The sequence below is a fragment of the Lynx canadensis genome, chromosome C1 (assembly GCF_007474595.2).
Source record: "Lynx canadensis isolate LIC74 chromosome C1, mLynCan4.pri.v2, whole genome shotgun sequence".
NCBI classification, from domain to species: domain Eukaryota; kingdom Metazoa; phylum Chordata; class Mammalia; order Carnivora; family Felidae; genus Lynx; species Lynx canadensis.
In genome coordinates, this window is record NC_044310.1 from 65,467,293 (window position 1) to 65,492,331 (window position 25,039).

Below are 25,039 nucleotides of genomic sequence, written 5' to 3' on the forward strand. Positions count from 1 at the left end.
ATAAACTATTGGGACTACATCAAAGTAAAAAGCTTCTACACAGCAAGGAAACAATCAACAAAAGTAAAAGACAACCTACCCAATGGGAGAAGATATTTGCAAATGACATATCCAATAAAGGGTCAGTATCCAAAATATATAAAGAACTTATACAGCTCAACACACAAAAACCTACAAATAATCCAATTAAATACATGCAGAAGACGTGAACAGACATTTCTCTAAAGAAGACATCCAGTGAATGGATAAAGAAGATGTGGTACATATATACAATGGAGTATTAGTCAGCAATCAAAAAGAATGAAATCTTGCCATTTGCAACAACGTGGATGGAAGTAGAGGGTATTATGCTAAGTGAAATTAGTCATTCAGAGAAAGACAAATATCATATGACGTCATTCATATGAGGACTTTAAGACACAGAACAGATGAACACAAGTGAAGGGAAGCAAAGATAATATAAAAACAGGCAGGGGGACAAAACATAAGAGACTCTTAAATATGGAGAACAAACAGAGGGTTACTACTGGAGGGTTATGGGGGGGATGGGCTAATGGGTAAGGGGAATTAAGGAATCTACTCCTGAAATCATTGTTGTACTATAGGCTACTAACTTGAATGTAAATTAAAAAAAAAAAATGTCGTATGGACTTACAGACTTAGGCAAGGTTATTGAAATAAAGTTTATTTAAACTTAAAAAGAAGACATCCAGATGGTCAACAGTTACACGAAAAGATGCTCAGCATCACTCATCATCAGGGAAATGCAATCAAAACCACAATGAGATATTATCTCACCCCTGTCAGAATGGCTGAAATCAGAAACACAAGGAGCAATAAGTGTTGTGAGGACATGGGGAAAGAGGAAACCCCTTGCACTTTTGGTAGGAATGCAAACTGGTGCAGCCTGTGGAAGATAGTATGGAGATTCCTCAAGAAATTAAAAATAGATGGGTGCCTGGGTGGCTCCATTGGTTAAGTGTCTGACTTCAGCTCAGGTCATGATCTCACAGTTTGTGAGTTGGAGCCCATATTGGGCTCTGTGCTGACATCTCAGAGCCTGGAGTCTGCTTCAGATTCTGTGTCTCCCCCTCTCTCTGCTCCTCCCCTGCTTGCAGTCTGTCTCTCTCTCAAAAACAAATAAACATTAAAAAACAAGTTAAAAAAATTAAAAATAGAGATACTCTATGATCCAGTAATTGAAGTACTGGGTAATTTACCCAAAGAATATGAAAACACTAATTTGAAAGGATATATGCACCCCTATGTTTATTGCTTAGTATAATAATGGAAGCAAGTGTCTACGAATAAATGGATGGATAAAGAAGATATAGTATATTATGTAGCCATAAAAAGAATGAAATCTTGCATTTTCAACAACATAGATAGAGCTAGAGATTATAATGCTAAGAGAAATTAGTCAGAGAAAGACAAATACCATATGATTTCCCTCATCTGTGGAATTTAAGAAAAAAAAAAAAGAAAAACCAAGAGACAAACCAAAAAACAGACTCTTAAGTATAGAGAACAAACTGATGGTTAGTAGAAGGGAAATCGGGGGGGAGGGGAGGTGAAACAGGTGATGAGGATTAAGAGTACAGTCATCTTGTTGAGTACTGAGTAATGTATAAAATTGTGGAATCACTATATTGTACACCTGAAACTAATATAACACTGTATCTTAACTACACTGGAATTAATATTTTAAAAAAAGTGACACAAAAATGCTAAAAGGCAACACAAAAGATAAGATTTAGAATATTTAAATTTGGTCACATTAAACTTAAAAACCGATTTGACAATTACGTAGTTTACAAAGTTCTCACCAGGATAAGTGTAGTCACCATCTGTCACTATATACAATTATTACAGTATTATTGACTATATTCCCTATGCTGTACTTTTCATCCCCATGGACTTATTTATTTTATAACTGGAAGTTTGTACCTCTTAATCCCCTTCACCTGTTTGGCCCTTCCTTTCATACTCTTTCCCTCTGGCAACCACTTGATTGTTATCTATATCAGTTTTTTTCTCTTTTTGTTATTTATTTTATTTCTTAGATTCCATGTGTAAGTAAAATCATTGTGTATTTTTTTGTATGATTTATTTCACTTAGTATAATACTTCTAGGTCCATCCATGTTGTTGTGAATGGCAGATTTTATTCTTTATTTATGGCTAAGTAATATTCCATTGTGTGTATATACCACATCTTTCTTATCCACTCATCTATTGATCGATATTTAGATTGCTTCCATATCTTAGCTATTGTAAATAATGCTGCAGTAAATATAGGAGTGCACATGTCTTTGAATTAGTGTTTTCATTTTCTTTGGGTAAACACCCAGAAGTGGAATTCCTGAATTGTATGGTAATTCTATATTGTACACCTGAAACTAACACAGCATTAAATGTCAACTCTACTTCCATTAAAAATACAAAAGATAAAAAGTAAAAATATGCAAAAAATGAACAACTGTTCATAAAAATTGATAGCATAAAGAGAATGAAAAGACAAGGTGTGATTTGGAAAAAGATGTTTTCAAAATGTATAACTGAAAGAGGTTAGTATCTAGAACACAAAAGAATTAATGAGAAGACAAACAACTCAATAAAAAATTGGATGAAAGAGACAGATATTCATAGAAGAATAAACATAAATGTAAAGGGAAATGTAATTTAGGTTTGCAATGTAATATCATTTTACTACCATCTGGCTAGCAATAAATGAGAAGGTAGACAGTTCCAAGCATTATCACGAAATGTGGCTGGCAAGACATCCTTATGCACTGTTTAAGGAGTATGAATTGATACAAAATTTCAGCATTATCTTGTAAAGTTGAACATTCTCACACCTTATGATCCAGTAATTTCACACAAGGTACATATTCTAGAGAAACTCCTACATAAGGTGAAGAGTATGAGACCATACTCATAGCAGAATATTTTCTGAGGACAAAACCCAAGGGTTATTGACAGAATAATATTTTAAAAATTTGGATATCCAAACAGTGAGATATTATAGAACTTTGTTAAAAAATAAACTACTACTGCATACAACAATATGCATGAATCTTATAAATCTTGTATGAAAAAAGCAAGTTATGGAAGGTTAAGTTATAAGATAAGGAAAATTAAATAATATGTTGGTTCATCTGCATATTTATGTGATAAAACAATGAAATTCAAGAGAATGATGACAAACACACAATTCAGGATAGTGGTTATGTCTATTTTTCCTGAGAGAGAGATACAGAGGAATGGAATGGGGCAGAAACATATAAATAAATGTAGCAATATCAGTAATGTTCTAGTATGGTTCTTGTTATGGATTGAATTGCTTCCCCCCCAAAAAAGATATATTGATGTCCTAACCCCCAGTATCTCAGAATGTGAACTTATTTGGAAATAGGGTTATTGCAGACATAATTAATTAAGACCAGGTCATAGTGGAGTACAGTGGATCCCTAATGCAATGTGACTGGGGTCCTTAAAAGACCCCTTGTGAGATCAGAGACATGGGGAGGATGGCATAGATTGCTGATGAAGGTAGAGATTGGAGTGATGCATCGACAAACCAAGAAACACTAAAGATTACCAGCAAATCACCAGAAGGCAGGCCTGGGACATGGAATAGATTCCCCCTCACAGCCCATAGAAGGAGGTTTTGGACTTCTAGCCTCCAGACTGTAAGATGATAAATTTCTATTGTTTAAGCCCCCTCGACTTTGTGGTGCTTTGTAGGAAATGAATGCTGTCCTTATATTAGGTAGTTGGTGCATGGGTGTTTATATTATGTTATAATTCACAATTAACCAATGTGTTACATGTATTACTTTTTATGTATCAAATGGTTATATAATAAAAATAAAAAAACGAAAGAAGTTATTAGTTTCCAAATCAGGGCATGTGTCTACTATTAATCTCAATGGCAAATTCCAGAAAAGATTTCTAGACAGTTTTATTAAAACTATAAAATTCCACTTCCAACACTCCCTTTAACTTTTATGGAGGTTTTATTGCCGCCTCAGTGTCACTGAGTCCCCGTTTCTCTGACTTTAATTATAGTGTTCACGTCTCCTTAGCAAAGTGTCCTGCACTGAATTCTGAGTGAAGGTGGATTGCCATGTACGCACCTGTCCCGGTATGTTATCTCCTTGTAGACCGGCTGACATCAGCTTTGCCTCCATTTCACACAAAGGGAATCCTGGACATCTAAAATCACTTTAAAGTTTCCAGCACAGGTGCCACAAAAGTAAGTGCCTTCTCTTGGCCTAGAAGTCACACCTGAGCAGGGGTGTTTTGTTCATGTAGCTGCATCTCTGCCACCTCGAAACAGTGCCTGACACAAAGTAAGTGCTCAAAAATTTTGTTGAATGCATGTGTAAATGAATAGTTTTATAAGAGTATCCACTTCTCAGGATACCAACTACTATGTTTCAGAAGAGTTTATCAGCCATTCCCCACGCCCCAATCATTTTTGACCTGTTTGTTTTTCTTGTCTGTGGAATTACATGTTATTCTTCCTTATATAAGCAGCCAAAGGCTACCTTTGGGAACTTGGAATAGACGATCAGATTTGGGTCCCATAAGGCCAAAGTGTGTGTATGTGTGTAATTTTTAAAGAAAAGTTAGGTGTTTAATCTTCCATACTGATTAGTAGCTGGCTCTACCAAGAGTAACATATTGTTTTTGTCTTGAGGAGAAGAGATGTTGGTGTTTTAGAATCTTTTATTGAATCCCAAGTGAAATGTGTCTTGATTAAGGATTGGATTCTAAAAAAGAAACTCCAAGAATACATGCAAAGTAGATACTTTTTTTTAAAAAAGTGGGATTTATGTAGTATTTTGAAAAATAAATTGCTATTGTTTTGAATATGTCACATAAAGAATGTTATGATGCGAGTTTTAATGAGTTTTTGTTTTGTTTTGTTTTTACACGATAGAGCAGCTGATGTTAGTTAGGTGCTCCAGTGAGAGATGGAGAGTTGTCAAGGTCTCAAAAGTATGATACTAGAAATGCTGGTTGTAACACTGATAAATGCAAACAGCAGATAAATGACCAGGCACAGTCCTAGGTGAGGATGGAGAGATGAACAAGACCTCTGCAGAATTAATTTCAGTGGGAGAGACATAAATAAACAGATAATAGCAATGTAATGTGATTAAGTGTTCTTAATCATTCAAGAAAAGAATATTGCTCTATGGCATTCATGTTTTAAGCATAGTTTAGTAGAGTTGTTCTTTGGATACTGGTTACCCAGATATAATATTCCTTTACTAACCAGAATATTTGGTTAATCAAATTGTTCAAGTCCCTGACCATACCTGAGTAACAGTTTATTTTACAAGTTATGATCATATCATTAAAAAAAAAAATCTCAGTATCTACCACAGGGGAAAACTGTGCAGTTGTTCCTTTCTATAGTTAATGACTAATTTATTTTATCTTACTTTAGCGTTTTATGGTCCTTTTCAATTTCCAGGAATTTAGAGGCCCCTTCTGATTTTAGAACAGAAAAGAGGGTTTATTTCCACGTAGCACTGTTTTTTCACATAGGTGGTGGCAACATTTTACTAAAATAAAAAAGAGCAAGGGTCGGTAATAGATTTCCTTAAGTGTTTCGCTGGAAGAATGAGACACAGCAGGTATGGATCCAAACAATATTAGCAAAAAAAGCAGTTACAGTGTTAAAATGACTCAAATCATAATTCCTAAGGAAGTAGTGGGTATTTCTTCACTTGATCATAAAACGATCTCCACAAAATTTAGATTCACAACGCTGGGTAAACGCACCATTAGAAATACTGTCAACATTGGGCTTTTAAAATCATTAAAATGTTACTAATCCCTTATCTGCAGGTGTCCTTCATGAATACTTCCCTTCCCTTCTCCTTCGCACATTAGAAAAGTTAGAAAGTAGTCCAGTCTTCTAAGTGACAGTGAACCCTTAGGCAGCGACTGCTTTCATTTACAACACGTGGCTTGAATACTTGTTCTAAACCCCCTGGGGATATCGGCTAAGCCCCACCGTCGCTCTCTCCCTCCTTGGTTTCTTTACCCCTTTCGAGGTGGATTTGGGGCGAATTCAGTCTGCAAACTACAATCTGACAGTACAACACGCTGCCAAGACAGCTGTCTGCAGGCTCTCCTCAACTCTCCCGATTCCCATTTTGCAGCTTTAGAGGCGGCGCCTTTAGCTTGAACACAAGGTTGAAGCAAAACTTTTCCCTGAGCGGTGGGGCTGCTGCAAGGGCAGCTCTGATGCTGAGGGGGGATGCGGTTGCACCGGGGCGCGCAGCCCGGGTGTCTCGCGCTGGGGCTCTGGGCTCCTGGAAAAGGGGGCGGAGAGGAGCGACGAGAGGAAGGGGGGCTGAGGTCACCCGCGCTCTCCATCCCGCCCAGGCTGCGAGCGCCGCTGGGCGCTGAGGGACCATAGGAGCCCAGCGCGCCCGCAGGTTCCGCGCTGGGGCAGCGCGCGGAGGGACGTGCTGCGGTGCCTAGCGGAGCCGAGCGGGAGCGCGGCGCTGCGCCAGAGGAGCCCGCAGCGGCCGGGAGAGGAGCCGGGCGCGCGATGGCACTGGGAGCCGCGCGCCCTTCGCCGACAGTTCTGCGGGCGGCCCGGGAGGCCAAGGTAACCACCTTTCCAGGGGCTGGATTCCCGCGCGTCGGCCTCCGGGTGCTCCACCCGACCGAGGCGGCGCGCTCACCCAGCCGCACTGGAGGGCACCTTAGTCTGAGCTTGGCAACAAGTTTGGACCAGATGGCCCGAGCTGGGGAGATCTTCAGAGAGAAGAGTATTCAGGGCCGACGCGAACCGATTTAGAGCTGCGCGAGTAGGAAGCGGGTGGAAAGGGTCTCAAGGGAGGGAGCCGGGCCAAGGGGGAGTTCTCTTCTCGTCCTGCGGTTCCCGGCCAGCGACCCTTGGGAGTCCCGCGCAGGGGCAAGCGCAGGCCTTTGGCGCCCCCCAGGGAGGAAGGGAACCGGCCCTTTGGCGTTTGAGCAATAGCAGAAAGTTTCAGCAAGTTAGGTTTGGGAAGGATGTTGCAAGCGGAGGCTTAGGGGCAGAGGGGTAGTAACGGCGAAAGTTGAGCTGTGAGTAAGACCCGGAGCAGGCGGCCGCCCTCGGGGCAGCCCGGGCGGCCCCACTCGGGCCGGGCCCAGGAAAGGCTGGCTCGGTAATTCCCAGCCTCCCGGAAAGCGGCTCGGGGAAACCCCAATCGAATTAGTTGGGGCGGGTGGGTGGCTGTGGTCTTGGGTATCAAGGTCTGTGACTCAGATCTCAGCACACTACGGAGAGGACGATAAATGAATACAAATGGATACTTCGCGTTAGATGTCGCTCCCCTGAAGCTGTCACTTGATCAACAGCATGTGCTCACAATGTGCATGACCTGCCTCCTTTCCTACCGAGAGAGCCGGGATTTCTGCACAGGTTGTGGCTCGACAAGAAAAGCTTCTTAGCGACCCACCAGTCTACCTTCCAGGGGTTCCAGACCGTGTAGTTTGCTATTATTTGATCTAAATTCAACAGTCTTAGAACGTACTGTGGGAAGCCCCGTTTAACAACAGTGAGTTTGCCGGTCCACTCGGCCCCCTCCCAAAGTTCGAAGAAGATGGTTTTGTCCGCCTGACAAACAGGTAGTTTACCTAAAGAATAATCTGCAGTTTGGGGACAAAGCGTATGAAAGAAAAAAAAAAAAAAAAAAAAAAAAAAAGCAAAACTTGAAACGGTCACTTAATTATTTAAACAGACTAGTATGCTTTTACAAATTTTCTTGGGTTTAAATCTAATCTTGTTAGTGATTTTGTAAGCTTTAAAAGTTTTAAGGTGTCTGTGAAGTGTCAGGAGGAGATTTAGGAGGAACCCATTTGCAGAGGGGCCACAGCCTTAACCAAAGGGTCTCAAGTTTGGCAGCCTCTTTACCTTGAACATGAAATGTGGAACCGCAGGCAGATGTGTGCTGCTTTGGTATGATGCAACCTTGCTTATGATAGGCCAGATAAATCTGATTCTCACCACAGGGTGCTGGGGCGCTTCAGTCTTAAATGTCAGATGAGCAGTTATCCAGGGCTCATAATTCCTCTGTCTTTATGCTGCAGATGTCCGGACTAGAAGCCTGCACTGTTTTGAGAGGGAGATGACTTAAGTGGCCAGCTTTTTATCTCCACAACGATGTCTATGAACAATTCCAAACAGCCAGTGTCTCCTGAAGCTGGGCTCCTTTCAAATACAACTTGCCAGACGGAAAACCGGGTTTCAGTATTTTTTTCAGTAATCTTCATGACAGTGGGAATCTTATCAAACAGCCTTGCCATTGCTATTCTCATGAAGGCCTATCAGAGATTTAGACAGAAGTCCAAGGCATCATTTCTGCTTTTCGCTAGTGCCCTGGTAATCACAGACTTCTTTGGCCACCTCATCAATGGAGCTATAGCAGTCTTTGTATACGCTTCTGATAAAGAGTGGATCCGCTTTGACCAGTCGAACATCCTTTGCAGTATTTTTGGTATCTGCATGGTATTCTCTGGTCTGTGCCCACTTTTTCTAGGCAGCGTGATGGCCATTGAGCGATGTATTGGAGTCACCAAACCAATATTTCATTCAACGAAAATTACATCCAAACATGTGAAAATGATGTTGAGTGGAGTGTGCTTGTTTGCTGTTTTCATAGCTTTGCTACCCATCCTTGGGCATCGAAACTATAAAATCCAAGCATCGAAGACCTGGTGTTTCTACAAAACAGAACACGTCAAAGACTGGGAAGATAGGTTTTATCTTCTACTCTTTTCTTTTCTGGGGCTCTTAGCCCTTGGCGTTTCATTCCTGTGCAATGCCATCACGGGAATTACACTTTTAAGAGTTAAATTTAAAAGTCAGCACAGACAAGGCAGGTCTCATCATTTTGAAATGGTCATCCAGCTCCTGGCTATAATGTGTGTCTCCTGCATTTGCTGGAGTCCATTTCTGGTAAGCGTCTAACGTTTTGACAATTTCTGCTTTCTTCCATTTTTCCATGTTTAATACAGGGTTTGTTGTGTTTTTTGAAGCTGTTAGTCTTGATGGGCAACAGTGTTCAATCTTTTAAATGCTGGAGTTTATTCCTACTCAAAACGTATGTCAACACCCAGCTCTGGCTTAGAATTAAGCTACTTATGGTACATGTGGTTATTTTCCCACAAGTCCTGAGTTGAAAGAAGGGTCTTGCTAAACAATTCTAACCATAGTGTAACCTGCTTGCAGTAGAGTAGGGAGTAATTTTAACAGAGTAACATAGTTTTAATATACTTAATAGGATTGGTTTCTAAAGTGTGAAACAAAAATGACCAAGTATAATACAGTATTGGAGTGGACTCAACCAAGTCTTGGTAGCAAGTCACAGAGACTTTTAACTTATAGAAAAGGCATATTAGCTACTGAGTTTTTCTAAACATATAAGACTAGGTCTCGGCTTGCAAGAGGAAGGAGGTGATGAGTTGAAATAGTTGGATAGTGCAGGTGAAGTCTATGGATAGATTAGGTGAAGTGATCACTAGTACACCAACCCAAGAGCAGTGCCAATAGTTCAGGGAGAGGTGTGATTCTCAGGAGAGCCAAGGATCCTTCCCTTATCATTCCATTCCATTCCTTTTTTTTTTTTTTAATGTAGCCAGTAGCTATGTTTCGCAGCTTGATATTTTTATTTGTAAATGAAGGCTAAAGTTAAGGAATTAGCAACAAACATAAGTCATTTATATTACCTTCTTGGTAGAAGGAAAAAATACTTATAATTGGTAAGTATGGCCTTAACTCCCTTCATCATTTTATGACAGAAAGGTCGACAACATGTCACGAAAGAGAAAAGAATCCTCTGTACATAGTGAGTGAAAGCAGCAAAGATGATTTTTATTCCTTTTTCTGTACCAGTGAAGAAATGGGCTAGAGACAATAATATAGGTGGTCCGCAGGCAGAGGTAAGGCAAACCGGGGAGACAAAGGTAGATGGAACAGAGGGGTTGTGGTCATACTTTGCCTGGTACTTGTTACTGATGCAGTTTTCCTAGGCCCCCAGCAGGACCACTGTCCGAGAATTGTTGCCAGTGGAGTTTTAATCAACAATCCTGCTGATCCTGATGCACAAGAAAGTTGGGGAGAGCTTCTGTGGCTGACAGATTCCGTGACGGCTGACTTTATTTTACAAAAGGATTTCTACTTTTTGAATATTTCTTTATTCATATTATGTCCTCACACTTTGAATTTAGCATCTTCAATTGTTAAATCACTTAAATATTTTTTCATGATGTGCCTGAACTGGTCCTAAGAACCCAACCACGGGGGATGGGGGTGAGGTTGAGATTGTCAGTGGCAGGTCAACATTTTGAGGCCTGCTTGTTGTCAGTTTAGGAGGCCTGGGGTGAACCCAAGTAGTGATCTGATCTGTGCTCAGAGTCTAGTTATTTGAATCTGAATAGCAGAGAGCAGTTCTATCAATACTTAGAATCACTTTAGTGCTCATTCTTGGAGATTTTAATTTACACCACTCAACAAAGGGAATTTCCCTTGGACAATGCTTCTTCTTTTTTCCTTAAACTTTGAAACACAGTAACTTTTCCAAGTAAAAAGTGAGTATGAATAGCACTGAAATTAATTTGGAGGTTGGAAAGGGAATGTGAAGAAGGTGAGAAAAGAGGTACCTGAAAATATTTAAAGAAAAATTTTAAATGAGGGCCCTAGCGCTGGAGAGAACCTGAAAACAACAAAATAGTGAACTCAGTGAGATACAAGATAGTCTGGACAACTGAGATAATCACTGGTGCTTTGGTTTTTTGTTTGTTCCAGTCACGTTTAAAATCCTGCTTCATTCTGGCTTCTGACTGGGAAATAGGAATGACAGGTTAGCTGCGGTGACACGGTGGAAGGTAGCACAATTTCATGCTCATCATGGATATTTTGAACTTATGTTTTTCTTTAATTTCTCTTTCTGAATTCTTGGCTTCCTTCACTGTTAAATTGGATATAATTTAATTCATATTTTGAGCATATTTCTAGTAGAAGCATAATTTTATTTCTGAGATCTGTGTTCTATTTACAAGTTATCAATACATCTATGACACCAATGTATCAGTACTTTTTAGTGTGAGAATTATTTCTGTGTGAGATGCATGGTAGATATACCACAGATGCATACTCCTTTTATTTGAAGCATTCTTTGCATTCCTGGTTTCTCTTGTGGAGACCTGGGTCTTCATAGCACATTCTGCCTAAAGGATTTATAACTTTTGTGGTCTGGACACATGTGCCTTGGGCATTAGGTTAAGGCCATCAGACAGCTCTAAATGGAGCCCTCATAAAAAACTCAGGTTTGGGAATGCCAAATAGCACCCAACACTAATATCTCATTTGAAACATTTCTCTTTTTTTTCCCTTAAGTGCTTAGAAAAAGTGCATAGATATTAATGACTGAGCCATCATTCTCTATTCTCCATTTTTATTTTATCTTATATTTTTAATTTTTAAATTTTATTTAAGTCCGAGTTAGTTAACATATAGTGTAATAATGATTTCAGGAGTAGAATTTAGTGATTCATCACTTACATAAAACACCCAGTGCTCATCCCAACAAGTGCCCTCCTTAATGCCCATCACCCATTTAGCCCATCTCCCCACCCAACACCCCTCCACCAGCCCTCAGTTTGTCTTCTGTATTTCAGAATCTCTTATGCTTTGTCTCTCCCTCTCTCTTTATTTTATTTTTCCTTCCCTTCTCCTATGTTCATCTGTTTTGTTTCAATTCCACATATGTCTACTGTCCATTTTTAAAGTGCCTCTGAAATCAAGCTTCTGGATTCCCATAGTTGTACTATAATGCTAACAGCTTCCACAGTGCCCTACTTTACATCATGTGTCTTCTTTCTATGATTGATGAGTATGAATCAACTGGATTCATACAATCTAAACCCAATAAATCATTTGGATTTATAATTTGAATGAACATCTATACACATTTTCTGACCTGTTATCATTGTCATGTTCAAGCCTCAAACTGAAACAAAAAGATACAGGTGCACTCATGAAAAGGAGCAGATGATAGTGTTTGTGCTTGACAAGATTTAGTGCATCAGAATTTATCAATAGAGGCATACTTTCTAAAATTATTTAAATTTGTAGCTGATGACAAAGGGAATACTTTATTAATTTTGATGATTAGGTTCAGTCAATACAACGTAAGATGATCCTGTTGTTTGAGTTTTCCTTTGTGTTTTTAATAGACTTTATTTCTCTTGAGTACCTTTAGGGTTACAGGGAAATGAGTGGTAAGCACAGAGTTCACATATACCCTCTCATGTCCCTCCCACACCCCCAGGTATCCTTATTATTAAGTCTTACCTGGGTGTGGTACATTTGTCACAATTCATGAGTCAATACCGTTACATTCTTATTGACTAAACTCTGTAGTGTTTTACCTTAGTGTTGTAGATTGTGTGAGTTTTGATAAATGTATATTGACATGTGTCCACCATTACAGTATCATGCAGAATAGTTTCATTGCCCTAAAAATCCCATTTTTTTTTAATTTTTAAATTTAATGTGTTATTTTTCCAAAGGAGGAAATGTGTGTTTTCAGGAATTAAGATTCAGAAATGTAGTACAAAAATAGTATTAGTTTAAAATATAGCTCATTAAAATTTTGAAATTAAAAATTTTACGATATCTGGATTTTATAGTTTTAAACATGGTGAGCTCATATAAATTCGGTTAATTACAATCCCAACTGAAAAATACAGGAAACTACAATGGGCACTTATTAGCTTATAAGCTTATTAGCTTATGATTTCATTTAGCAACAAATTAATACAAAAGTCTTTAAGAGTCAAATGGCAGTTATAAAATTGTCTTGTGCATATCCTAGGTGAATCACTTCTCCTTAATAAATAAATCTTAAAGACATTCTTTCGTTGTTTCTAGAGTGAGGGAAAAAAAACCCATTTATCCACACTTCAAGTAACATTTTCTTATTATTTTTGCCTTTATACAAGTAATGATTCTTTTTAATGTTCCATTTCTAGAATATGTAACCCTGAAAAGAATTTATTATTATTGCTATGCTTATTTAACCAGTTTGGCAGAGCAATAAATACTTGTTGACTGGTTGACTGTAACTTAAGTAATATGAATGTCAAAAGATTGCAAATGATTGACCAGAATGTGGATTCGCAGTTTTGTAGGTAAGAGTTAATTAAGCAAATACTGAAACCAAGTGGTAATTTTTAATCTGTTCCCTAAGTCAGCAACTGTAGATGCTATTAAACTTCGACAATCTTTTACTAGAAGGCCATACGTTTGTTTACTTTCTCTTCAGGGATAGAAGATAATTTTGACTTGGGAAAAGAAGTGTAAAGTATATGGAAAGTACATAGATTTCTTATGTAGGTGGGTTTACCCAAGAAATGTGTTCTCTTGCATATATAAATTTTGAACTTGATTTCTAAAAAGGTTATTACTCTTACGCTAGTGTTTCTAGTCAATGTAGTTAAACATTTAGTCACTAAGATGTTTGTCAGATATAAATAACAAAATTAGGTAGCTGATTGAAGTTTGACTGAATTACTAAAGGTATTGGCATCATAATGAACAGGTCTTAGAGGGCTAATGGCAAATGATAGGTGAGGCTTTCTCTCCGGGAAGTTACCCTTAGCCAACGGAAGCTGCCTTGACTGTGGTGCACCCTTTGGTCACTGTGTCTGCAGGGATGGATGGTTGTAGAGATACAGAACTCTTACCCCCTTGCCTCATTTAGGACATTTCTGAAGGGTCATCCATACTTCAGAACTCACTGGCTGAGGCCTTTGTTGCAAATGCACTGAACTCTGCTTCCCTCTTTGCCAAACCCTGCTTCCCTCACCATCCCACACTCCCCGGAACCACTCCCTGCTTGCAGATCTCTGTCTCAAAGTTTATTTCCTGCAGAGTCCAGCTTAAGACAGTCTTTCAGAAGCCCATTTGTTCATATATTATCTAAATAGAACATATATTACACATAGGTTTACAGTCTGATTCGACTAACATATTGAGCTATGTATACATCTTTGGAGTTGAATTCCTTTTAGTTTATTATCTCCCTCCATGGAGCATATAGTGTAAAATTGGTCCTGCAAAGGTCAATCAATTAAAAAAGACATTGCTAAGCTGACGATTTTCATAAAAATCTGCTTTATATGTGTACAGTGGTGTGGAATAATTTTGGTATTTTAAGTTCATTTACTCTTAACAAAACATGATTTCCTGTTTTTAAGGAGAAAGAGTTATAAAAATGCCCAAAGATACCATAGACATTGGGACGGCACTTAAAAACATTGCTTGAGTGATTCAAGTGTAAATGAATCAGAAACATGTGGATTTATTTATACTCCCTTGGATATAAAAATCTTCTGGCTTAATGTGTCTTGGGGTTTTTATTAAGCTCCCAAACATTTAAAGAACAATTCAAGATGTTAATGTGCCCAGAATCTCTCTAGGTTGCCAGTTTTAACTTTATTTGTTTAGTTGTATCCTTACAGGGGGGTATATAAAATGCCTTCCATTTATATTTGCTCTGGAAGGCATTTATAATCACATGAAATTTACCTCGGATATCAATGCTGTTTATCTATATTTAGAGAGGACTTCATCCAATAGGAAAAAAACTGCCTTTTGATATTTGCAAATATTACTTTTCAAAGCTTGTATAAGTTTGTCATTCTGTCCATCCTCTGTCCTGGGTGTAAGTATGGTAGTGTCACAAAAGAGTGGGTACAATTATGGCTTCATACAGATGGGGAGGTGGTTTTTCTCACTCCCCCTTGGCTAATAAATCCTCAAAAAGAATTCAGACAGTGGAATGTCAGAATGGAGTGGCTGTGGTATGGTGGTGAAGGAGACAGAGACAATGGGATTATGAAAAAGGATTTATTTTTAGCTTTTAGTGCACAGTTTCAAATTAAGCCTTCTCTTTAGGTACTGTAGTTATTCAAGTACAGGAAGGGGACAGGATCCCAGCCCTACCACCTCTTAGCTGTCACATGGAGCTACTCTAAGCCAATTCTGTACCGTTGTCAACCGATTATAATAATGCTATTTCCTTAAAAGTGCTATCAGAAAAAATGATTTGACCTCCCTACATCGATAGTACAGTGATTGGCTCGTAGTAAATCTAAAATCCCCAAATCCTGCCACCCACCATCTCAATTAGAAAAGATCATCCCTGTTTAGTTCAGATGTTTTCCGTGTTCTCCTCTATGAAGAAGCTTTGCTTGCACTGGAAAGGAGCATAGGGAGCTCGCAGCTTCATAAAACTTTTCTTGGACATTTCCACCTGAAGTTTCGGGTCACTGTTCCTTATTTCACTGTCTCATAAGAAGTAAAGATGTCGCCTGCTAATCTTTTGCATCTTATTCAAATTCTCTAATATTTTATAATTATAATAATTTACAAGGTATTAATGTACAAATTATTTAAATCAAGTTAAAATTAGTTCAAAATGATTGAGACTGTTAGGTATAAGACATTATGCCCAGGTTGTGAGTAGTTCTAGAGAGTGAGAGATAAAGCTCTTTCCTCAAAGAGCTTATAGCTTGGAGGAAAAGATACACCCTGAGAGCTAAGATAAATCTTATTTCTTCCACTTCCTGGCTGTGTGACCATAACCACTTTGTGCCTCAGTTTCCTCATATGTAAGAGGTGTTGTAATAGTTCTCAACTTCCTTGGGTTGTTGTGAGGACTAAATAAATTAATAATGCAAGTTAAAATAGTGCCTGACATAGTATCATATGCTTCAGTTATTATACTATTATTGTTATGGTTGCTGTTATGATTAAATATTAATGCAGGGGTGCCTGGGTGGCTCAGTCAGTTGAGCATCCGACTCTTGATTTCAGCTCAGATCATGATCCCGGTGGTTAGATTGAGTCCCATGTAGCTCTGTGCTGGACATGGAGTCTGCTTAAGATTCTCTCTCACTCTCTCTCTCTCTCCCTCTGCCTCTCTCCCCAGCTCGTGTGCTCTTTCTCTCTCTCTCAAATTAAAAAAAAAAAAAAACAACAAAACATTAATGTTGCCAGACAGTAACTTTGTCAATGAGATGATTGAAGGCACTTTTTAGTTATTAAATGAATAATGGATGCTATAGTAGATGGCTGTCCACGAGTTATTTATTTATTTGACAAATATTTATAGAGCACCTACCATTGTGCAAGGCAGTGTTTTAGATACTATAGTAACAATCTCTGTGATTTAACTGTCACAATATCTGTGCTGTAAGCAACAATACTTGTAGACGATGAGAAGAAAGGGTATGTGTAGCAAATTGAAATATGAAGATACTTGATTATATTTTCTATTCTAACAGAGTAACAGGTATTCTGTTGTGAATATTTGTGGATGAGATTGTTTTTTATAACATGAAGGTGAAAAATTTCTATAGTATATCACTTAGAAGGAAAAATTACTGGAAGTAAATGTGATCCTAAGTGAGGTCATGTAAACTGTGAAAAACAAGGAGAAGAGAGATCATAATGCATATAATTCCTAGCGATATAAAAATGTACAAATAAGACAGTATTTGGACAGGTTTGAACAAGATAAGAATACAGCAGGCTGTAATAAACTAATATTGAAAGCTAGAAGAATTTTCAAGTAATGAAACAGGAGTAGCAGAAAAATTAAATCCTATCATAACAAGTTAATAATTCCAATCAGTATTTTATGCTATCATTTGATAAGAAAAGTGACTCAAGATATAGAAGAGAAATAAATGGTGAAGTGAAGCATTACAGAAACCACCAACTCTTTCTGAGATTATACATAAAGAAAGTGTTGGAAAGGACTGAAAATAAAGAAAAAAATGTGAACATTCATAATAGAAAGGAAGAAAATAAAATAATTCATTGATGCTTTAATGTACTCGTTATTTTACTCATTGATTTGTTCATTCAGCAGGCATTTGCTGAGCAAAACGTGGGGTGTCTCTCCAGGTGGAGGGTGAAGCCGAGATGGAGACTTGACCTGGGAAAGTACTCCTGAGGCACACACTAGGAATCATATTTTCTAGCTTCTTCATTTTACCCATGTTCTTTGCACTCCGTTCTTCAATCTCTTGCTCGTATGTGCATCCTCCTTTTCCTTCTCTTTCCACATGTAATGTGATATAAATATAACTGTTTGCATTTTTTCCAGCCTTGTCTGGGGGCAGGGCAAAGGGTTGATTGCTTTATTGATTGCTCTAGTGATAGTGGAGGAACATCTGGGCCCAAAGGTGCATTAATAAGTATTAAATAATAACAGTGCTGTAGCAGTCCAGCAACAGTGGTTGATATTGTTATTATGATTACGTATTCCTTTATTTTGCTTCTTGCATTTATGTTCATGGCAGAGGACCAGAAAACAAGGAAAACGAAACCCACAGGAATGCCCAGGAAGGACTGGGAGACAGAATGCAGGAGTTGCGAGAGAAACAGGGACTAGGCAGGGAAGGAAGCAGAAAGCCCAGGGTAGGAGTGTAAGTGAAGAGAGAGGCACTCCAGTGTCCTAGGAATTCCGTTGGAAAGGAAAGGCTTCTGTTTATTTCCACAGGTATCTTTTCCTTATTGAGGAATATTAAATTTTGTGTACTGTGTTCTCTCAAGCTATTTTTAAAAATGCAGTTTTTTTTTAGTATAAAATTTTAGTGTAAAAAAATATAGTAAACTACAAGTTAAAATTAAGGAAAAAATGTCCCAAATCCCCACTCTCCAGAGATAACCACTATTAGCATTCTGAGTGTATCCTTTTACTTATCGGATAGGGAAAATATATTGATTTAATTTCTTTGATTGACAGAATAAACTTTCTTTTTCTTATATAATTGGGCATTATCTTCTTTTTTTTGAGAATATGAGGTTTCTGTGAATCATTTGCAAGAACTCTTTGGATAATAAAGAACAGATAATTCTATTATATAAAAATAATTTTAAAATCAGTTATTATAAAAACAATTGTTTTTCCATATTTATTGTTAACCTTTTAATTTAGTATTTTAATTTATATAAGTAGTGAATGAATCAATATTTTTTTGTGTGGTTACTGCATTCACGTTAAGAAATACTTTTCTCAGGCTGAGATGATATTGGTGTTCATCTCTTTTTTCTTGTAGCTTTTTTCTTTTTGCTTTTTCATTTTTTGTATTTATGTTTTTAACACATTTATAGTTTATTTTGTTTAGTTTGCACATTAGTGATATGAATTTTCTTTTGAATGGTTAGCTAGCTGTCCCCAAATAGTTTATTCCATGGTCTTTCTGCAAGTGTTTAAAATTCCACCTTTAGTATGTATGAAATTCGTAAATGTGTTTGGCTCTTTCTGGACCCTTTATTTTACCCTACTGATCCATCTTTAACTTTATGTACAATTACAATCTTCTTCACATTTTACTTAGGCGTACTTTCAGTTTATTAATTACAATGTTCCTTTCCATGATCATGATCTCCCATACTTGAAGTCATTTTTAGAATAATAATTTATTTTTATTGTGACAAAATTCACATAACGTAACATTCACTATTTTAACCATTTTAAGGGGTACAATTCCATGACATTTTTTACATTTAAAATTTCATGTAACCATCACCACTATCATGTCTAGAACATTCTCATCATCCCAAAAGGAAGCCCCATACCCATTTAGCAGTCATTCCCCAGACCCTGTTTCCCACCTTGTGGCCCATGGCAACCACTAATCAATCTCTCTCTGCCTTTATGGATTTGCCTATTTTGGTTATTTTATATAAACGGAATCTTAAAATATGTCGCCTTTTCTGTTTGGCTTCTTTCAGTTAGCATGGTGTTTTCAAGGTTCATGCAAGTTGTAGCATGTATCAGTATTTCATTCTTTTTTGTGGCTGAATGATAATTTGTTTCTATGGATACACCACATTTTGTTTATCCATTCATTAGTTGATGGACATTTGGGTTGTTTCCAGCTTTGGCTATTGTAAATAGTGTTGCTATTTGTATACAAGGTTTTGTTTGAACACTTGTTTCCAGTTCTTTTGGGTATATAACTAGGAGTGAAATTTGCTGGGTCATGTAGTAATATTAGGTTTAACTTTTTGAGGTAACACCAAATTATTTTCCACAACAGCTGCACCATTATGCCTTCCAATCAGCAATGTATGAGGGTTCCAGTGTCTCTATATTTTCACTGACACTTGTTATTTTCTTTTGAAAAAAATTTTATAATAGCTGTTTTAGTGGATATCTAGTGGTAGCTCATTATGCTTTTGATTTTCATTTCCTTTCTGACTAATGATGTTGAGCATCCTTCCGTAGGCTTGTTGAGCATTTGTGTATTTGGGGGGAAAGTTGTTCATGCACAACTTTTTTGTGTTTAAAAAAGTCTATAATTTTCTTCTTTTATTGTATTCAGCTTTTGATACTAGAATTATACTAGTTTAAAAAATCAATAGGGAAATTCTATTTCTATGTACTGGAATAATTTAAGTAACTTGGATGTTAGCTGTTTTGTGGTGATTTGCATCATTTTGATGTTTTTTTCATAGGGTTTCAGGGTTTTTTTCCTGATTTTTGGTTTGAGTTTTCTACTTTTTCTTGAGCCAACATTGGCATATTTTCACATAACTTAATTTCATCAAGAATATAAACTTAGCAAATTTTTATACTGAGAATTTCTTTATAATTGAAGATATTCTTAACTATTAACTTATATTTGTCATACATAAAAGTTATATATACATTTATATGTGTTTATTTTACCAACATTTTATATAATATTTATATTTTTTCTTTTTAAATTAGGCTTTTCAGAGGGTTATATAGTTTAATAGTTTAAAATTTTTTGTATCGACTTATAAATCTTACTCTTCAAATTAGTTAACTTTTTACTATCAGATTTTGTAAATATTTCACGGGCATTTGAAAAGAATCTACATTTTCTTTTTTTAAGTTATAAAGTTAAATACATAGCTATTAAATCAAGATTATTATTTATAGAATTCTATTTTTCTTCTTTTTTTTTCTAAGGTAAGCAATTATGATTACAATAGTAGCATTAGACTTCTTGTATATTTTGGATTTTGTTGTGCATTTACTATTATTGATATAGTCTAAGAAAGTTTTAGGCACGTTCTTATTAATAGGATGCAGCATCATCATAACATTCAAACAGAACAAGTAGAACTTCTCCCCCCTCTCTGTCATGCCCCCATACCTCTTGGTTGGGCTTCAGAATCCTGACATTGAAAAAAAGATAATGTGGGGAGTAAATTTTCTTCTCATTTTCTGCTACCTGTATTCTGTTAGCTGCTTTGGTTTTGCTAACTTAGGAAGTATGAAGTTAAATCAGAAAGGAGTCAGTGTATGGAAGGACATGGTAAAATCTGCAGTTTAGAAAGCAAATCAATTCTGATTAGTTCCAGGAATCTACTACTGACAACTCTGGGCATCAGCACTTGCCGTTGGCCTGTCCTCCATCCAGTCCTGCTTGAGGTTTTGGTTTAGAATTGCTCAAGACCTGTGCACTAGGAAGAAGCTTCTGAGAATATTCCTCCAACATAACATGTTCTTTGGGTCTGTTGATATTACAAATGCACTCTTTGGAGAAAAGCAGGACTAGAGCTGCATATAGAAAGAAGGAACTGTTGGGTGCCTGGGTGGCTCAGTCGGTTAAGCGTCCAACCTCGGCTTAGGTCATGATCTCACAGTTTGTGGGTTCGAGCCCCTCGTCAGGCTCTGTGCTGACAGCATGGAGCCTGGAGCCTGCTTCGGATTCTGTGTCTCCCTCTCTCTCTGCTCTTCTCCTATTCATGCTCTGTCTCTCTCTGTCTCTCAAAAATAAATAAAAGTTAAAAAAAAAATTAGAAAGAAAGAACTGTGTGAATGCCTTCTTACTCCTCATTTCCTAATGTAAAAGCTTATTTCCAAATTGCAACAGAAAGTAGCAACAGATGTCTTTATTATTATGCTTGTGATCATTGTAGTTCAGAGAATTAGTTTCTGATACAGTTTAATCTTTATATGCTTCTATAACTACATATTTTTGCGACTGACAATTTCACTATTTCTCTCATACACTATTTCTGAATCAAAAAACTACCTGACATACCAAAGAATTTTTAAAAATTCTAGAGTCTTTATAAACTTTGATAACATGCCGTGATTTTGAAATGATTGTAGGATGTGTGGTGATTCTTTTCTCTACCGAAAGTCCAAAGGCAGACTGTTTCTTATTTCAAAGGAATACAGACTTTCTAAAAAAAAAAATAAGCAGTTCTAACTGCACGCTTTTTAGAAGAGATCTTTGTTTTTTTAGTTCATCCCCTGGAGCTTATGGTAGGCTGATCTATGGATTTGGGTGCTGAAGCTAGTTTGCTAGAGGCTCTCCTGGATGGTGGCAGATCCAGTAGTCTGTCCGGGAATAATTTCCGCTGTGTGATATTGACCTTCTCCTAATTGCATGCTTTAGGTTTATCTGTGTAAGCTAAATGGTAGTAATACAAAGCCATTTCTGCTTGTTTAGATAGTTTTCGATTGATGTGGATTTCCATATGGTCGATTTAGCATGCCATTTATATTTGGCTGTAAAGATGAATGGATAACCTCTTTTATCTATATTGGTACCCTTGCCTCTAATACCTCCCTTGTGTATAAATTGACACTAAGATGTAGCCAAACTGTTGACGCCTTCATTTTTTTGAATTTCTTGGATTGTTTTATATGGTTGCTGAAATCTCAAGTTCAAATCAATTCAACTCACCCAGAGATTATCTGCTAAACAGTATAAAGAAACAGCCAAGAACTCAAAAATCACGCATCCAGTGATTTCTGAGTGATGCCCTATGTATTCAGGTACTGAGCAAAGTAATAGAACCCAAAGAATTCTGAGGAATTTCTGTTGGCCTCCCTTCCCTACTCTCCTCCCCAGTCAGGCCAAAACGCTAAAAAATGTTTTAGTTTGAAAGATAAAGATCTCTGTTTTGGAATTAACTTCATTTTTCCTGGCTACTGAAGGCCACTCTTTGTGGTGGGTAGAGGGAGAAACCCAGCCTTAGGCTTTCTTACTCAGTGACAGACCTAGTACCCCACACAGTCTGAAGAGGGGAGGGAGGGATGAATGTGCAGTGACTTTATTTTGATTTTTTAAATTTATTATTTTATTACATTTTAATATTTATTTTTTTTTGAGGGAGAGAGAGAGAACAAGCAGGAGAGGGGCAGAGAGAGAGGGAGAGAGAGGGGGAGAGAGAGAGAGAATCCCAAGAAGGCTCCATGCTGTCAGCACAGAGCCGGATGCACAAACTGCAAGATCATGACCTGAGCCGAAATCAGGAGTCAGTCGCTTAATTGACTGGACCACCCAAGTGCCCCTGTGCCATGGCTTTAATAATAGGTAAGTGTTGTTCTTTAAATAATGTTTATAATTAAAGTCAGAACGCTCAGGGGCACCTGGGTGGCTCAGTCAGTTAAGTGCCTGACTTTGGCTCGGGTCATGATCTCATGGTTCACAAATTTGAGTCCTGCGTCGGGCTCTGTGCTGACAGCTCAGAGCCTGGAGCCTGTTTTGGATTCTGTGTTTCCCTCTCTCTCTGCCCCTCCCCTGCTTGTGCTCTCTCTCTCTCTCTCTCTCTCAAAGAATAGATATATAAATTATTAAAAAAATAAAAAGAGTGCTCATATATAAACGCTGATTAACTATTTTTCCTTTCAAATTTGCTCGAAGAAAGGCTGTTTCATAGATAAAATGCCAAAGTTCCATAGTTTAGCATGAAATGTCATCAAATGTGTACATACCTGGTGGCTAAAAATCATGTCTTTAAGAATAGATTACTATAGCACATTACACTGATTCAAGTCTGATTTTCTTTTTATTAGAGGAATCATAATTCTGAAGTTCTTTGTTTTTATTTGTAATAATTTTCTCCATGAAACCTGTTTTGATTATTCTATCCCACATATATATCTCTTTCTGTGGATAAAGTATAGCATCTAATTCTATGTAATCATAAAATTCACACTGTTTGTTGTGTGATTGTCTAATCTCTTAAATGGATAGGGAGCTCTTTACTGACCGAGTCAATGTCATATGTTTCCTGTGATGTCTGGTATACTTCTTGGAAAGGTTCAAGGAAAATGCAGCTCATCTAATAGAATTCTTTAATCACAATTAAATTAGTGATGAAACAATATCCTTATAGCTATGGTTATTAAATGCCTATGAATATCATATAAAGATTTTATTTTTTAAATGTTATTGTTTTGAAAAAAAGTAAAATTTTGGAAATATAGCTGTAAAACTCTAATGGTGATTATCATTTTAAATGTAAAGTTCTTCCTTGCTTAGAAATGTTGTTTTGTAGTGTAAGGATTAACTAATTTAAAAACCTGTAAATCTGTAACTCCTACCATATGCCAGACACAGTGCTCTCAGCATTTCATGGAGAATTCAACCCATTGAATCTTTATTATATTTTCGGTTGTATATTTTCTCAGCCATGACTCTCTATGTGCAGAGGATTTACCCAAAGGATACAGTCATAGAAGGCTTGATGTTATTTGCAGTTAGCATCAAGAGCAGTTACACTACATTCTTGGCCGTGTGTTATAAGTGAAATTTTAGCTAAAATTAAGATGTCTTCAGATTTAAGCCAAGATTCATGAAAAAGACCTCTGATAGGAAGACAGTTCAAAGACATTGAGTTGCTTGTGATGGAGAAAGATAAACATGATTAAAAGGAAGATTATTTTTGTACTCTTATTGTACTGACCCAGGCCTGATTGAAAGTAAATCTTTGAACAAATTTGCTAAAAAGCCTGCCTTCAATAAACTAAAAAAATTTCTTTGCTTCTCTTCTCCTTTCTAGAACATTAACAATGCCCTTAGTCTCCTACCTTCTCCTGTCCCCAACCTAAAAGGTCCTAATTTATCTGTGTAAATTATAAATTCCAAATTAGAACAAATATGGTAGCTTTGTTAGTTGGTATTGGATATTAAAAATAACCTGGATTTTGTGCAGAATTTTTTTTTACCCTTTGAGAAGTGTTATTTTTCTTCTGTCATTGAAAGGGTAAAAGCCCCTTCCAGGAGAAAGAAGTCTTCACTGAATGTTTTAAGGGACTAGTGAGGCTTTGATTAAAACCAGAAGGTGCCATGAGCATTACAACAAAACAAACTTTTATGTTGAAAATATCTTCATCTTTCACTGAACAGCCTGTTTATTCCAAATGTCTTGCAAAATCTGATGGCTTTGGTATCAGAACACTACTGTTTGCAATCATACCCAGGCATGTTTGTAGCTGGAGGATGCCATAGTCCTTGATTTTTAAAGAGAGCCAAAGATATGGCCTTAGTGAGAATTCACTATGAAAAAGGAATTAAAACATGTCCGTAAATATAATATGTTTAGAAATGCTCATTTATTTATTCAATAAATATTAAAACATGTCCGTAAATATAATATGTTTAGAAATGCTCATTCACTTATTCAGTAAATATTTTTCTTGGCTCCAAGTTTCAGACACTGTTCTGGGTGCTAGGCTATGGTGCTGGACAAGACAGGCGATATTCCCTCTCTTGCGAAGGTTACATTCTTTTGGAGGAGTGGTTGCCAAGGGCTAGGGGCTGTTTGGAGAGCACGCGAGAGAGCGCGCGTGGGAGAATATAAGTAAGTAAATTAATGGGATGATTTTAAATAGCAATAAGTACTTTAACTGAGGGTGGGGCTAGGACTCTTAGATTGGATGGTCAAGGACGGCCTCACCATGAGGTTAGCCCTGGATGACAAAAAGGAGCCAGCCATGGGGAGAGGGTGGGCAGGGTGGGCAGATAGAGGGAACAGCCAGCTCAAAAACCCAGTGGTGGGGATGAGCTGCTTGTAATGAGGGACAAAACAAAGGCCATTACCTGGAACAAGGGAACCCAGGTAAGGGTGATAGGATCTGATGATGGAGAGGAAGGCAGGGGCCAGATAAGCTGTGGTGGGTTTGGGTTGAAATTCAGTTGGAAACCCTTGGAGAGTTTCTTAACGAGGG

At 37.5% G+C, this 25,039-nt stretch overlaps 1 protein-coding gene across 1 annotated transcript in view; it reads left to right on the plus strand.

The window, feature by feature from the left end:
• The first annotated feature begins 8,113 nt into the window (after positions 1-8,113).
• PTGFR (prostaglandin F receptor) overlaps positions 8,114-25,039 on the plus strand; it is a 47,268-nt gene continuing 30,342 nt past the window's right edge. The window contains 1 exon segment of the mRNA XM_032594327.1: positions 8,114-8,973. Coding sequence (XP_032450218.1) covers positions 8,179-8,973 — 795 coding nt within the window. The 5' untranslated portion in view covers positions 8,114-8,178.